This window comes from Dendrobates tinctorius, unplaced genomic scaffold (genome assembly GCF_039654945.1).
Source record: "Dendrobates tinctorius isolate UK_male_01 unplaced genomic scaffold, ASM3965494v1 ptg000126l, whole genome shotgun sequence".
In the NCBI taxonomy this organism is placed as follows: Eukaryota; Metazoa; Chordata; class Amphibia; order Anura; family Dendrobatidae; genus Dendrobates; species Dendrobates tinctorius.
In genome coordinates this window covers 5,320,683-5,337,892 of record NW_027361794.1, presented here as the reverse complement: position 1 = coordinate 5,337,892, position 17,210 = coordinate 5,320,683, and the positions used below count along the sequence as shown (strand labels likewise).

Genomic DNA, 17,210 nt, shown 5'->3' with positions numbered 1-17,210 from the left:
GGGTATACTAATAGATCACAGACTGAATATGAGTCAACAGTGTGATGCAGCAGCAAAAAAGGCAAATGCAATTCTAGGATGTATTAACAGAAGCATACAGTCTAGATCATGTGAAGTCATTATCTCCCTCTACTCCTCTTTGGTCAGACCTCATCTGGAATATTGTGTCCAGTTTTGGGCACCACATTTTAAAAAAGACATCAACAAACTGGAGCAAGTTCAGAAAAGAGCGACCAGAATGGTGACCGGTCTGCAAACCCTGTCTTATGAGGAAAGGTTGCAGGATTTGGGAATGTTTAGATTGCAAAAGAGAAGACTGAGAGGAGACTTAATAGCTGTCTACAAATATCTAAAGGGCTGTCACATTGTAGAAGGATCAACTTTATTCTCATTTGCACAAGGAAAGACTAGAAGCAATGGGATGAAACTGAATGGGAGGAGACACAGATTAGATATTAGAAAAAACTTTTTGACAGTTAGAGTGATCAATGAGTGGAACAGGCTGCCACGAGAAGTGGTGAGTTCTCCTTCAATGGAAGTCTTCAAACAGAGGCTGGACAGACATCTGACTGGGATGATTTAGCGAATCCTGCTTTGAGCAGGGGGTTGGACCAGATGGCCCAGGAGGTCCCTTCCAACTGTACGATTCTATGATTCTATGATTCTATGACATAGCTACATCTTAACCATCATCGATCAGTACACCAAATTTGTAGTGGCCGTCCCTGTGAAAGATTTAACTGGCCAGACTACACAGCAGTGGAGCAGGGAGAGGTAAGTATTGCAAGTGCTGTGTCCCTGACCAAGCAGGGGGGACCCTCTCGTGGGCACCCAGGGCCCCTCATAGTACGCCAGTGTGTCTGACGGCGAGTGGGCCCCCCCACCGGCAGAGATTATTATACTATGAGAGCTCTGTGCCAGTGCCATCGCCCAAGGGCGGAGCCACACACCTGGCAACAGCACTTGACCGGTGCGGCAGGTGGTGGGGGGGCAGCCCAGTTAGGGAGGTTTAAAAAATGGCATATGTTGATGTGTAGGCTGGAGTTTCAGCTGCTGCAAATGGAGGAATTGGAGAAGTCCAAAGAAGAGGAGGACAAAAGCGAGCCTTTTTTCTGGCAACCTATGTGTTATCAGGGGAAGGTGGGACAAAATCCTTTGAAACCCATGCATGGTTCATTTTAATGAAGGTTAGATCATCAACATTTTGAGTCGACAGACGGGTCCTTTTTTCTGTCAGGATTGATCCAGCAGCACTGAAGAATCTTTCAGATAGCAAAAATAAATAGATAAGATAGTACTTGCGCTATGAGACAAACACCAAAAAACATTTCTGATTAATTATAATAAATAGCTGCAATAATTCAGTAGAAGCCTTGTTTGATCTGAACGAGATGAGGCATAACTCTTCCAAAAAGGTCAGTGCAAAACTAAAGAATAAAAAAGTAAAGGTATAAAATCTGCCAGGTATGCAGTAAAGGGGGCAGTAAAACAGTAACCTTTTGCCTTTGTGCAAATATGCAATAGTATTAGTACTTTATGGATTGTACAATACAACGGTGTGCAGGGGGAGCCAGTATCCTACGCGTTTCGGAATTGCTGCGGTCCCTGAGGAAGGAATCCGCAGCAATTCCGAAACGCGTAGGATATTGGCTCCCCCTGCACACCATTGTATTCAGCTGGGCACCACGTGACTCTGCTAGTCACGTGACCCGAATTACGTCACACAGGTCCTGTGCTACTGCAGGCTTTGACAAGCCCTGCCAGCGTTCTGGGCGTCTGCCTGCTCTTGAAAGCACAGCATAACCAGGGAGCTTGTCACCGGCCGGGACAACGCTCCAGAACTCATCGCTACCTTGGAGGGTCTCCACATTGAGACACAAGCTAAATACCACTTAACCCTTGGTGGATCTTTACAAGTCAGCAATTGCAGGTATGGGACATTGTCCTGCACATCCCCAGCACTTTATGAGTCAACCCTATTTCTATTTGTGAATGGCTTAGCAGCAGTAATCGTTTGTTTGTTCAGAGCTCCTCGGGTAATCTTTTGTTTGCTCAGTAATCTTTTGTTTGCTCAGAGCACCTCTAGTACTCATTGTGGACAGTGTTAATTATCTTTAACGACACAGTCTAAAGGGGGTTTTACACATAGCGATATCGCTAGCGATATCGCTATAACGTCACCGATTTTGTGACGTTATAGCGATATCGCTATGTGTGATACTTACCTCCGACCGGCTCCCCCGCTGTCCATCGCTGATCGCTCGAGAATGTCCGCCTCCATTTCTCGTCGTCAGCTTCCTGCTGGACTTCCTGCTGGCGTCGATGAGCAACGCGTGGAGGCGGGCGGGAGGACGTCAGGATCGCTGTGTGTGAAAGGTGAGTATCGTGCCCTGCGTCGCTGCTGCATCGCTGTGAGGTCTGCCTGTGTGACAGCTCACTAGCGATCATTTAGCGATGCACCAGCGATCCTGACCTGGTCGGATCGCTGGTCGGATCGCTGGTGCATCGCTAAATGTAAAGGGGCCTTTAAATTACTCCTGACATCACTGAACACTCTGCTAACTTCTGACGCTACTGTCAGTGTATTCATTTATTTATATATATATATTTTTATTTTCATTTTTTGCTTTTTTACACAATCCATAAAGTACTAATACTATTGCATATTTGCACAAAGGCAAAAGGTTACTGTTTTACTGCCTCCTTTACTGCATACCTGGCAGATTTTATACCTTTACTTTTTATTCTTTAGTTTTGCACTGACCTTTTTGGAAGAGTTATGCCTCATCTCGATCAGATCAAACTAGGCTTCTACTGAATTATTGCAGGTATTTATTATAATTAATCAGTAATGTTTTTGGTGTTTGTCTCATAGCGCGAGTACTATCTTATCTATTTATTTTTCCGATTATAACTCCATTGTGGTAGGAGTCTTTTGGTATTTGCAGCTGACTCAACACCGCTAATATCATTAATTTCTGATTTCTTCCAGATAGCACACTACCAGCAGGGCAAGCGAGCTCCTGTAAGGCATATTGTGCCAATTCAGGCCATGTGTCCAGTTTGGAGGCCCAATAATCAAAGGGGAATGACCTGTGAGGGAGAACCTCGATATGGGAGAAGTAGTTTGTAACCATAGTTGACAACTGCTGTCTCCTGTCTCTTGCAATCGATTCTGTATTAGCTGTAGTGTGCGTGGTACTTGAGAAATCAGACCATAACATGGTCAGGAAACCTCTGTCTCCAACGCCAGTTCGGCTGTGGGCACCACAAACACCTCTTCCATTTTGCCCACTACGGCTCGTGGGAGAACCAGCTCTGCTGCTGTGTGCTGGGAATGCCTAAAACAAACAGTTTACCAGAGTTGCTTGTTTGTTAGCCAATATTAGCTCTAGGTTCTCCTGTGGCATGATGTTGTGTAATTTGCCTTAATAGCGTGGATCGAGGATGCTGGCCAACCAGTAGTCGTCATCCCTCATCATTTTGGCAATGCGGGGGTCCCTTTTTAGGATCCGCAAGGCATGATCACACTTGTGGGCCAATGTTCCAGGTGTCAATGCTGCACTGCCAGTGGTGGGTGGAGGAGCACTTTCTGGCAAATCCACATCCATCCCGTCATGCACAAACCCTGAACCTGACCCTGGCACGCCCACATTTTCTCTTGCCCCCTGAGAAGCATCCTCCTCCACAAAATAATCATCCCCCTCATCCTCCTCCTCATCTTCCTCTTCTTCCTCCATCTCGTCCATGACAGTTCCCTGACCAGACAATGGCTGACTGTCATCAAGGCTTCCCTCCTCCTTATCTTCCTCCTCCTGTTGCTCCTCAGCTGCAGACGCCTGATCCTTAATGTGCGTCAAACTTTGCATGAGAAGACGCATAAGTGGGATGCTCATGCTTATGATGGCGTCATCTGCGCTTACCAGCCGTGTGCATTCCTCAAAACACTGAAGGACTTTACAGAGGTCTTTCAGCTTTGACCACTGCACACCTGACAACTCCATGTCTGCCCTCAAACTGCCTGCTCATGTATTCTCCCACAAATGCATTACAGCCTGCCTTTGTTTGCACAGCCTCTCAACCATGAGCATGGTGAAGTTCCATCTTGTAGCAACATCTATGATTAGGCGGTGCTTGGGGAGGTGGAGTGATTGCTGCAGCTTCTGCATACAACTGGAGTGGACGGGCGAGTGACGGATGTGCGAGCACAGTCTTTGCACCTTATGGAGCAGGGCTGTTAACTCCAGATAATTATTTAGGAAGCACTGCACCACCAGGTTCAAGGTGTGAGTGAGGCAAGGTATGTGTGTGAGTTTGGCAAGGGCTATGGCTGCCACAAAATCCCGCCCATTATCACTGACTACCTTGCCTGGCTCAAGATGTAGACTGCCCAGCCATGACTCAGTATGTCGATGCAAGTAGTCAGCTAGTACCTCTGCGGTGTGTCTGCTGTCGCCCAAAGACATTATTTGTAAAACAGCCTGCTGCCGCTTACCACTAGCTGTTCGATAATGGGACACCTCGTGTGCAACACTGACAGATGTGGATGGAGTGCTCGTGCGACCGTGCTCTGTCGAATAGCTTTCACTTCTGGAGGAGGAGGAGGGTCAAAATCCTACAGCCAACTGTTTCCTATACCGTGGGCTAGGCAGCACTGTTCCACCGCCGCTGTCCCCTGTGGATCCTGCATCCACCACATTAACTCAGTGCACAGTGCTGGACACGTAATGGCCTTGGCCATGCCTACTGGACCATGCATCTGTTGTGAGGTGCACCTTTTCACTCACTGATTGTTTTAGTGCATGGACAATGCGGTCTTTCACATGCCGGTGGAGGGCAGGGATGGCTTTTCGAGAAAAGAAGTGCCGACTGGGTAGGTCATAGCGTAGGACAGCGTAGGCAATGAGCTTTCGGAAAGCTTCGCTTTCAATCAAATGGAAGGGCATCATCTCTAATGAGATCAGCCTCCCATTGCCCCATGACTACGGAACCAATGGACTGCAGCATAGGTCAGCGTTGCTTATATTTTGCATACCCATTGGGGCTTCAGCGCGTCCCACGGGCGTCTCTGCATATATCCAGGATCATGTCACAAGGTACTTATCCTTACATATATCAGACTCTCTGACGCCATTATCTTATGCCTTGCATTGATGTATATAGCCATTAGTTAGGTGCAATCTGATAGTTTATAACTTTATTCTTCAATCACAGGTCCTGTTCAGGGCATGCTTAGATACCACTCTTTATTAAGATTGACCATCCAATAATTTTTTGGCCCTCATATCTTTTTGGGATCTTTTTATCTGATGCTTGGTCCATTTTACAATTAGGCTTATAGTTGTTTCTATTATTTCCCTGGCTCTGTGCAGACTTCACCCCTGAGACGCTTTTTCTGTCCGGCATTATATTTACCATCTCTCTATTTCGCCATCATTTTTTAGCTGTTATATTCCATCTACCTCACTGTAAATACCTTATATTTGTCTATATGTGCAATAAAATTTGTTATTGTTTATAAATCCTCTCTTTATTGCGGTATATTTCTATTCCACCTATATGGTATTCTATATGAAATTAATCTATGCCATTAGTAGCCCTATATACAGTATTTATTGGCTTGAGATCTTGATTTTTGGATCTAGTTTTAGGCCTGAGAGGTATATCCGGCTGGCCACGGTAATTGTTTTAGGTTGATATTATAGTTTGCATACCCTGCCTGCAGTGCTGTCTCTTCACCAGGTTAGGGCCCCTAAGCATGTACTGTATCATTGAACAGAATTCAAATGACTGGTTTGTTGGACTCGGGTACTTTGGTAACTTAATAAGGGCCACAACTCCTTATCAGCTGGGAATCCCTGGGAAGATTTGGGGTGTCGGCTGTATCCACGGAGAAGCTAAAGACTACCCTGTGATCCAAGTGGTCATAACCCATCATTGAGTGTCTTTTTGATCACATAGCCATGGATCTAGTGGGATCCCTGGTCAAGTCTGACAGAGGGCATCAGTATATCCTGGTGATTCTGGACTATGCTACACGGAATCCGGAGGCCATACCACTATGAAACTTCTCCACCAACTGTATAGTTTGGGAGTTGGTCCATATCTTTACCAGAATGGGGTTGCCAAAGGAGATCCCAATGGACCAAATTACTCAGTTTATGTCAAAGGTGCTGACAGAATTGTGAAAAACTTTTCAAATTACACAACTCAGGACCTCAGTCTACCATCCACAGATGGATGGTTTGGTGGAAAGTCTTAATAAACCTTGAAAGCCATGTTAAAGAAGGTCATAGTTCCAGTCTGGTCAGTCCTTCTCTATCTACTGACATACCCTTTATTCTTCATCAGAAAAGTTCTGCAGGCCTTTACTGGCAAGTTCTAAAATAATTTCCGTTTCTCATTTAGTTATAGAACTGTGTGTTATATCTTTTTGTACAATTTGTCAATAAGATTTATAGTTTCTCACTGTCCAAGTTATTTTTGATGGTCAACAAAATACCATTTTCCAGTAATTCATTTTTTTCACAATCTAGGTATGATAGACTGCTCTCTGTGTGGGATTTTTGATATCTAAAGGGGTTGTCCACAACTTGCTCAAACCCTTCTTATTTCTCATATTTTGTCCAGTTAAAATAAAAACATTTATATTCACCTCCCATGCATGAGCCATTCCAGCGGTGTCAGCACCTGCGTTCCCGGTGCTCATGTAAGGTTGTAAAATCATGCGAGCCCTGTGCTGGCATCACTGTCCCCCTCCTTTGGACAAATCGAACAATAAGAGGAAGTCTGAGAGCAGCCACATTAGGCAAATTAGTATTTTTATCAAATCATCCTTTTTATACATGTTGTCCTACTCCAAGCTGTATAGGCTTGAAAGCCAACTGACAATTATGTAAATCAGGTGATTTGCATTTCTGTAATGAGGAGGGGTGTGGTCTAATGACATCAACACCTTATATAAGGTGTGCTTAATTATTAGGCAACTTTCTTTCCTTTGGCAAAATGGGTCAGAAGAGAGATTTAACGGACTCTGAAAAGTCAGAAATTGTGAGATGTCTTGCAGCGGGATGCAGCAGTCTTGAAATTGCCAAACTTTTGAAGCATGATCACTGAACAATCAAGTGTTTCATGGCAAATATCCAACAGGGTCGCAAGAAGCATGTTGATAAAAAAAGGCGCAAAATAACTACCCATAAATTGAGGAAAATCAAGCGTGAAGCTGCCAAGATGCCATTTGCCACCAGTTTTGCCATATTTCAGAGCTGCAACATTACTGGAGTCTCAAAAAGCACAAACTGTGCCATACTCAGGGACATGGCTAAGGTAAGGAATAGAGATGAGCGACTTTGCCTCCGTGAGGGTCGGAGTCGGGTTTCGGACCACCCGACTTTACCAAAAGTCGAGTCGAACGAAATCGGCCGACTATCGGCAAAAGTCAGAGTTCCGACCGAAACCCGACCCCAATGCAAGTCAATGGGGAATAAAAGTCGGCAGTGAGTGGAGGACAGTAAACACACCTACAGTGCCCATTTCAATGGCAACAACATCAATTCTTATTACGTAAGCTTGTCAACTTTAATTTACTTTATAATAATAGTAGGGCATTGAAAGCTGGGGGTTATTTGGCCAAAGTTGTGGGGGGGGGTACAGCCCAGTTAGGGAGGTGGAAAAACTGGCATATGTTGAGGTGTAGGCTGGATGTTCAGCAGCTTCAAATGGAGGAATTGGAGAAGTCGGAGGAAGAGGAGGACAAAGCGAGCCATTTTGCTGGCAACCTATGTGTCATCAGGGGAAGGTGGTACAAAATCCTTTGAAACCCAGGCATGGTTCATTTTAATGAAGGTGAGATTACCTACATTTTGGGTCGACAGCCAGGTCCTTCTTTCTGTGAAGATTGATCCAGCAGCACTGAAGACTCTTTCTGATAGTACACTACCAGCAGGGCAAGCGAGCTCCTGTAAGGCATATTGTGCCAATTCAGTCCAGGTGTCCAGTTTACAGGCCCAGTAGTCAAAGGGGAATGAACTGTGAGGGAGAACATCGATAGGGGAGGAGAGGCAATTTTGAACCATAGTTGACAACTGCTGTCTCCTGTCTGTTGCAATCGATTCAGTATTACCAGTCATGTAAGCGGTACTCAAGAAATTACACCCCAGAGTACTGAAGGAGATAGCAGAAGAAATTTTTGAACCCCTCTCTATAATCTTTGAAAATTCTTGGAGAACAGGAGAAGTGCCAGAAGACTGGAGAAGAGCAAATGTTGTTCCTATCTTCAAAAAGGGGAAGAAGGTGGACCCAGGTAACTATAGGCCGGTGAGTCTGACTTCTATACCAGGAAAGATCTTTGAACAAATTATTAAACAACATGTATGTCAATACCTGGATAAGAATGAAGTGATTAAACAGAGTCAGCATGGGTTTGTAACTAATAAGTCATGTCAGACTAACTTAATTTCCTTCTATGATGGTATCACTGATTGGGTGGATCAAGGAAATGCTGTAGATATAGTATATCTTGACTTCAGCAAAGCATTTGACAAAGTCTCTCATACAATCCTTATTGAAAAAATGATTAAGTATGGAATGGACAAGGCAACTGTTAGGTGGATTCATAACTGGCTTAGTGATCGGACCCAAAGAGTGGTCGTAAATGGCTGCACATCCAGTTGGAAGAATGTCTCAAGTGGGGTACCACAGGGCTCTGTCCTGGGCCCTGTATTGTTCAACATCTTTATCAACGATTTAGATGAAGGAATTGAGGGTAAACTGATTAAATTTGCTGATGACACAAAGCTAGGAGGGATAGCTAATACTAGAGAAGAGAGAGAGAGGATTCAAAAAGATTTAAATAAACTGGAGAAGTGGGCAGCAACAAACAGAATGGTTTTTAACAGGGAGAAATGCAAAGTACTACATCTGGGCAATAAAAATGGAAAAAGCATATATAGAATGGGAGGAATAGGGCTAAGTGACAGCACATGTGAAAAAGACTTGGGTATACTAATAGATCACAGACTGAATATGAGTCAACAGTGTGATGCAGCAGCAAAAAAGGCAAATGCAATTCTAGGATGTATTAACAGAAGCATACAGTCTAGATCACGTGAAGTCATTATTTCCCTCTACTCCTCTTTGGTCAGACCTCATCTGGAATATTGTGTCCAGTTTTGGGCACCACATTTTAAAAAAGACATCAACAAACTGGAGCAAGTTCAGAAAAGAGCGACCAGAATGGTGACCGGTCTGCAAACCCTGTCTTATGAGGAAAGGTTGCAGGATTTGGGAATATTTAGTTTGCAAAAGAGAAGACTGAGAGGAGACTTAATAGCTGTCTACAAATATCTAAAGGGCTGTCACATTGTAGAAGGATCAACTTTATTCTCATTTGCACAAGGAAAGACTAGAAGCAATGGGATGAAACTGAATGGGAGGAGACACAGATTAGATATTAGAAAAAACTTTTTGACAGTTAGAGTGATCAATGAGTGGAACAGGCTGCCACGAGAAGTGGTGAGTTCTCCTTCAATGGAAGTCTTCAAACAGAGGCTGGACAGACATCTGACTGGGATGATTTAGCGAATCCTGCTTTGAGCAGGGGGTTGGACCAGATGGCCCAGGAGGTCCCTTCCAACTCTACGATTCTATGATTCTATGATTCTATGATTCTATGAAATCAGTCCGCAACATGGTCATGAAACCCCTGTCTCCAACGCCACTTTGGCTCTGTGCACCACGAGCACCTCTTCCATGTTGCCCAGTATGGCTCATGATAGAACCTGCACCGCTGCTGTGTGCTGGGAATGCCTCTAACAAACAGTTTACCAGAGTTGCTTGTTTGTTCGCCAACATTAGCTCTAGGTTCTCCTGTGGCATGATGTTCTGTAATTTGCCTTCATAGCGTGGATCGAGGATGCTGGCCAACCAGTAGTCATCATCCTTCATAATTTTGGCAATGCAGGGTCCCTTTTTAGGATCCGCAGGACATAATCACACATGTGGGCCAATGTTCCAGGTGTCAATGATGCACTGCCAGTGGTGGGTGGAGGAGCACTTTCTGCCAAATCCACATCCCTCCAGTCATGCACAAACCCTGTACCTGACCTTGGCAAGCCAGCATTTTCTCTTGCCCCCTGAGAAGCATCCTCCCCAAAATAGTCATCCCCCTCATCCTCCTCCTCTTCTTCCTCCACCTCGTCCAGGACAGTTGCCTGAGCAGACAATGCCTGACTGTCATCAAGGCTTCCCTCCTCCTCCGCTGCAGATGCCTGATTCTTAATGTGCATCAAAGTTTGCATGAGCAGATACATAAGTGGATGCTCATGCTTATGATGGCGTCATCTGCGCTTACCAGCCGTGTGCATTCCTCAAAACACTAAAGGACTTTACAGAGGTCTTTCAGCTTTGACCACTGCACACCCGACAACTCAATGTCTGCCCTCAAACTGCCTGCCTGTGCAGGGCCACCATCAGGGCATTACTACCCTGACTGGCGTATGATGCTCGGCGGGCAGAGGGGGCCTGCATCGGGCCCTGGCTAGCGGTGCTGCGGGCGGCAGCTAAATGCTATTGACATGCGGGCCCGGCGGCCCACACGTCAATAGTTAACAGCTGCCAGCCAATCGGAGGCAGGCAGCTGACATCAGCCGCAGTGCGCACCTCGCCGGCGTCTGACGTCAGTGTCAGTCGCCGCGCCGGCTAGAGCGCGCTGCAGTGTGGAGGGAGCCTTGCAGAATGCTGGCTATGGGGCAGAATGCTGGACTGGGGCAGAATGCTGGCTATGGGGCAGAATGCTGAACATGGGCAAAATGCTGGGCACTGGGGCAGAATGCTGGACATGGGGCAGAATGCTGGCTATGGGGCAGAATGCTGAACATGGGGCAGAATGCTGAACATGGGGCAGAATGCTGGGTGCTGGGGCAGAATGCTGGACATGGGGCAGAATGCTGGACTGGGGCAGAATGCTGGACACTGGGGCAGAATGCTGAACATGGGGCAGAACGTTGGACTGGGGTAGAATGCTGGACTGGGATAGAATGCTGGACTGGGGCAGAATGCTGAACATGGGGCAGAACGCTGGACTGGGGCAGAACGCTGGACTGGGGCAGAATGCTGAACATGGGTCAGAATGCTGGACATGGGGCAGAATGCTGGACATGGGGCAGAATGCTGGACTGGGGCAGAATGCTGAAAATGGGGCAGAATGCTGGACTGGGGCAGAATGCTGGACATGGGGCAGAATGCTGGACATGGGGCAGAATGCTGGACTGGGGCAGAATGCTGGACATGGGGCAGAATACTGGACATAGGGCAGAATGCTGGACTGGGGCAGAATGCTGGATATGGTGTAGATTGCTGGACTGGAGGCAGAATGCTGAACATGGGGAAGAATGCTGGACTGGGGGCAGAATGCTAGCCATGGGGCAGAATGCTGGACGTGGGGCAGAATGCTGGACTGGGGCAAAATGCTGGACATGGGGGCAGAATGCTGGACATGGGGGCAGGATGCTGGACTGGGGGCAGAATGCTGAACATGGGGCAGAATGCTGGACTGGGGGCAGAATGCTAGTCATGGGGCAGAATGCTGGACGTGGGGCAGAATGCTGGACTGGGGCAAAATGCTGGACATGGGGGCAGAATGCTGAACATGGGGCAGAATGCTGGACTGGAGGCAGAATGCTGGACTGGGGGCAGAATGCTGAACATGGGGCAGAATGCTGGACTGGGGGCAGAATGCTAAACATGGGGCAGAATGCTGGACAGGGGCAGAATGCTGGACTGGGGAAGAATGCTGAACATGGGGCAGAATGCTGGTCTGGGGGCAGAATGCTGAACATGGGGGCAGAATGCGAGACATGGGGCAGAATGCTGGACTGGGGCAGAATGCTGGCTATGGGACAGAATGCTGAACATGGGGCAAAATGTTGGGCACAGGGGCAGAATGCTGGACATGGGGCAGAATGCTGGCTATGGGGCAGAATGCTGAACATGGGGCAGAATGCTGGGCGCTGGGGCAGAATGCTGGACATGGGGCAGAATGCTGGACTGGGGCAGAATGCTGAACATGGGGCAGAATGCTGGACTGGGGGCAGAATGCTGAACATGGGGGCAGAATGCGAGACATGGGGCAGAATGCTGGACTGGGGCAGAATGCTGGCTATGGGGCAGAATGCTGAACCTTGGGGCAAAATGCTGGGCACTGGGGCAGAATGCTGGACATGGGGCAGAATGCTGGCTATGGGGCAGAATGCTGAACATGGGTCAGAATGCTGGGCGCTGGGGCAGAATGCTGGACATTGGGCAGAATGATGGACTGGGGCAGAATGCTGGACACTGGGGCAGAATGCTGGACACTGGGACAGAATGCTGAACATGGGGCAGAACATTGGACTGGGGCAGAATGCTGGACTGGGGTAGAATGCTGGAATGGGGCAGAATGCTGAACATGGGGCAGAATGCTGGACTGGGGAAGAATGCTGGACATGGGACAGAATACTGGACATGGGGGCAGAATGCTGGACATGGGGCAGAATGCTGGACTGGGGCAGAATGCTGGACTGGGGCAGAATGCTAAACATGGGTCAGAATGCTGGACTGGGGCAGAATGCTGAACATGGGGCAGAACGCTGGATTGGGGCAGAATGCTGGATATGGGGCAGAATACTGGACATGAAGCAGAATAGTGGACATGGGGCAGAATACTGGACATGGGGCAAAATACTGGACATGGGGCAGAATGCTGGACTGGGGCAAAATGCTGGACATGGGTCAGAATGGTGGACATAGGGCAGAATACTGGACATGGGGGCAGAATGCTGGACATGGGGACAGAATGCTGGACTGGGGGCAGAATGCTGAACATGGGGCAAAATGCTGGACTGGGGGCAGAATGCTAGACAAGGGGCAGAATGCTGAACATGGAGCAGAATGCTGGGTGCTGGGACAGAATGCTGGGCATGGGGCAGAATGCAGGACTGGGGGCAGAATGCTGAACATGGGGCAGAATGCTGGACTGGGGGCAGAATGCTGGACATGGGGCAGAATGCTGGACTGGGGCAGAATGCTGGACATGGGGGCAGAATGCTGGACAGGGGCAGAATGCTGAACATGGGGCAGAATGCTGGACTGGGGGCAGAATGCTGGACATGGGGCAGAATGCTGAACATGGGGCAGAATGCTGGGTGCTGGGGCAGAATGCTGGACATGGGGCAGAATACTGAACATGGGGCAGAATGCTGGACTGGGGCAGAATGCTGGACATGGGGCAGAATACTGGACATGGGGCAGAATGCTGGACATGGGGCAGAATGCTGGACTTGGGGCAGAATGCTGGACTGGGGTAGAATGCTGAACATGGGGCAGAATGCTGGGCTGGGGGCAGAATGCTGGACTGGGGCAGAATACTGGACATGGGGCAGAATGCTGGACTGGGGCAGAATGCTGGACATGGGGGCAGAATGCTGGACTGGGGCAGAATGCTGAATATGGGGCAGAATGCTGGATATGGGGCAAAATGCTGGACTGGGGCAGAATGCTGAACATGGGGCAGAATGCTGGACTGGGGCAGAGTGCTGGACATGGGGCAGAGTGCTGAACATGGGGACAGAGTGCTGAACATGGGGACAGAGTGCTGAACATGGGGGCAGAGTGCTGAACATGGGGGCAGAATGCTGAACATGGGGGCAAAATGGAGATACGGGGCATGATTGGAGACAGATCGCACAGGATCATGGGGCAGAATGGATACGATGGAGATCATATGGGGCAGAATGGATACTCATGAGGGCGGGATGGGAAACATATGGCTAAAGTCAGGAATGAGACACACGGGGGTCAGGATGGGGGATATTATTACCATAGGGGCTAATTAAGGGATATTATTACTGCAGTGATGTATTTAATTTTTGAGGATACTGTTTTAAATGGGGGGGCAGTCCTGTTACTGTGCAGAGCGACACTATGTCGCCTTTTTTTTCTTCATGTGGTGTAATGTAGAAGTTGGGAAAAAATAAGTAATGTGTTCTGCAAGCGGAGCTCTAGATAACCGTGTTATTTCCTGCAGAGATGAGTCCTGGCTGGAAGACGTGATGGCGATCTGTGCTGGATGAATGAAAAGCAAGGATGAAGGACTTCACCTAGAGACGTCACTGGTCTGGTGAGTTAGTGTGTTACCTGTACATTGACACTATACATTGTATACTACATATATATATATATATATATATATATATATATATATATATATACAGAGGTCCTGTGTATAATGTCACCAGTGATCACTGTGTTACCTGTACATTATATACAGAGCTCCTGTGTATAATGTCATTGATCAATATATTACCTGTACACAGATGCTGCATACTAAATACAGATCTCCTGTGTATAATGCCACTTATGGTGATAGCATTATCTTTTTTTATTAATGATCAGTATTGTAGTATTCAGTCACAATGTGGTGGTAATATGTGGTCTAGGCATGGTGCGGTGGTATTTGTCTCTTGTGTGTGCTATTATTTGGTCACTTTGGTGGTAATATGTGGTCTGGGCATGGTGCGGTGGAATTTGTTCCGTGTATGTGATATTATTCGGTCACTATGGTAGTACTATGTGGTCTGGTCATGATGTGGCGGTATTTGTTCCTTGTATGTGATATTATTGGTCATTTTAAAAATTGAAAAATAAATAAAAATATACCTAAAATGTATTGCATATTTTAATAAATATTTAGTAGGTTACAGTAGAGTAGGGCCTCGCCAAAAGTGTCTACCCTGTTATGGTGGCAGCTTAAAAAAATCTTTTGTCCAAAGCAAAAGTTGCCGACTATATGTGTGATCTGGTGATGGGAACTGTTAATGTGTGATAGCTGAGAAGTGGAGTTTTTCCAAGAGAGAGCGGTGGGACTGTGGACAGTTTGAGGGGTGGAGCCTGGGCGGAGTCTCAAGGGGGCCCTGAAAATTTTGCCAGTATGGGGCCCCGAAATTCCTAGTGGAAGCGTTCCTACGGAGGTCCTAGACGCCTCTTCACAGCCGGAGAACTAAATAAGCCTAAAGAAAGAAAGGGGAAATCTAAACTGCCCCAGAGCAGACCCCAAAGCAATAGACAGCCCCCAACATGTATTGTCGGTGAAAACAGATGAAAACACAGACAGAAAGACAGGCAGAGCAAACGATGGGGCCCAATTAACTAGATAGGAAAGGACAGAAAAGATGCTGGCTGCAATCCGCAAAAACCCTACCAAAAATGTCCCAACACGTCTGATAGGAAAAACGGCCCTGAAGTCACTAGACTTCAAAATCCCTATATCAGCACTCCGATATATTCTGAATACAGAGCAAAAGAGATTTAACCGATCAGGGACAAAAATGGAAATTCAGCAAAGCCCCAGCCGGGGCTGGCTGAACACAAAACTAAGCAAACCAGACAAAATCTCATGGAACAATAACAGAGCAAAACTTAGCTTTAGAAGACAGGAACTGAACTAGAGGCCAGAGCTCAGAGCAGAGAAATCACCAGCAACCCTACAGGGCGTCGGCTGCCTTATATCCACTCAGAGATTCCGAATGTCCAATCGCAATCCACCTGTTCCGGTGACAGGTCTCTCCCATCCAAATCAGTTTCACGACCTCCCTTCACCAGCAGAGGGAGTTCATCGGACATCAAAGGTGAACGAGAAAATGAGCTCACAACAGTTGCCTATACCGTGGGCTAGGCAGCACTGTCCTACCGCCGCTGTCCCCTGTGGATCCTGCACCCACCACATTCACCCAGTGCGCAGTGATGGAAACGTAACAGCCCTGGCCATGCCTACTGGCCCATGCATCTGTTGTGAGGTGCACCTTTCCACTCACTGATTGTTTGAGTGCATGGACAATGCAGTCTTTCACATGCAGGTGGAGGGCAGGGATGGCTTTTCTAGAAAGAAGTGCCGACTGGGTAGATCATAGCATGGGACAGCGTAGGCCATGAGCTCTCAGAACGCTGCGCTTTCAACCAAACGGAAGGGCATCATCTCTAATGAGATCAGTTTGGCAATGTAGGCATTCAAAGCCAGTGTACGCGGAAGAGAGGATGAGTACTTTCTTGTCCTACTCAGAGTCTCTGCTAGGGTGAGTTGGACTTGAGAGCTACATATGGTGGAACTAGCGGTGGACATGGCGGACTGAGAGGGGGTTGGTGATGGTGGTGGAGATGGCCTAGATACAGTTTTTCATTGGAAAAATATTGATTCCCTGACTGCTTTGGCCTTGCGATGACACCTCAACATTTCTTGCTGGTGGTGTCCTAACTGGTGGGCTTACAGTGGGGGAAGCGATGTAGCATTTCTGGCTATCTTCAGTCAGAGCAGGTGCACGTGTGCTACCTGAGGTTTTGTAGACCGTCCACGCTTGCAAGTGCATGGTGTTTACATGTCTAAGCATGCAACTGGTATTCAAGTTTCGGAGATTTTTCGCTCGACTAAAGGTCCTTCCGCACTTCTTACATATAACCTTTGCCTCATCAATAGGATTTTGGTAAAAAAAAGTGCCACACTGCACTCTTCATACTATGGGAAAAATTTTCAGGGCTTGCACGCTGTGCTAATTTGACCGTCTGGCCAAGCTGTCCTGCAACTGTTTTTTAACACGTTTTTGGACTGCTACTGGCCTGCCAGATAATCACAGCTGCGATGTCGATGCCTGCAGCGGATCCTCCTCCTTTTCTGAGCTATTGCCAGTGGCACCCTCTTCCCCCAATGGATGCCAATCCGGGTCAACAACTGGGTCATCCATCACCTCCTCTTCAATTTTATCTGCACCTTTCTCTGTGTCACCGTGTAAGGTGGTATGGTATGCGGGAGAAGGGGCACCTGAGTTTCATCAGGGTCAGAATCTGGCTCAGTAGACTGCGAGGGCAATGCAGTGCTCTGGGTGAATGTACCAGCAGAATCATATAGCACTGGCTGTGCATCAGTGCACTCCATGTCATATTCATCTTGGACTGGGGAATTCAGGATTTCACTTGATAACTTAGGCATGGTATGTGAAAAGAGCTCCAGGAGGTAATCTGAAGTATGGCCTGCCGCATCCTTCACTTTTGGTGGGGGTGAAGGAAAGGGGTTGTTCCTGACCAGGAGCCTGCACTGACGACTCAGTGCTTGCAGTTTTTGAAACTTCAGAAGAGGCGATAGAGCTGGAGGCTGTTTCGGCAATGTAAGCCAAAACCTGTTCCTG

At 47.4% G+C, this 17,210-nt stretch overlaps 1 protein-coding gene across 1 annotated transcript in view; it reads right to left on the bottom strand.

Moving 5' to 3' along the window:
• The window catches only part of LOC141047240 (uncharacterized), a 640,258-nt gene that overhangs the window by 120,480 nt on the left and 502,568 nt on the right, over positions 1–17,210 (bottom strand). Inside the window, exon 8 of the mRNA XM_073542229.1 lies at positions 15,624–15,627. Within this exon, the coding sequence (XP_073398330.1) occupies positions 15,624–15,627 (4 nt within the window). The remainder of the gene's footprint in view (positions 1–15,623; positions 15,628–17,210) is intronic.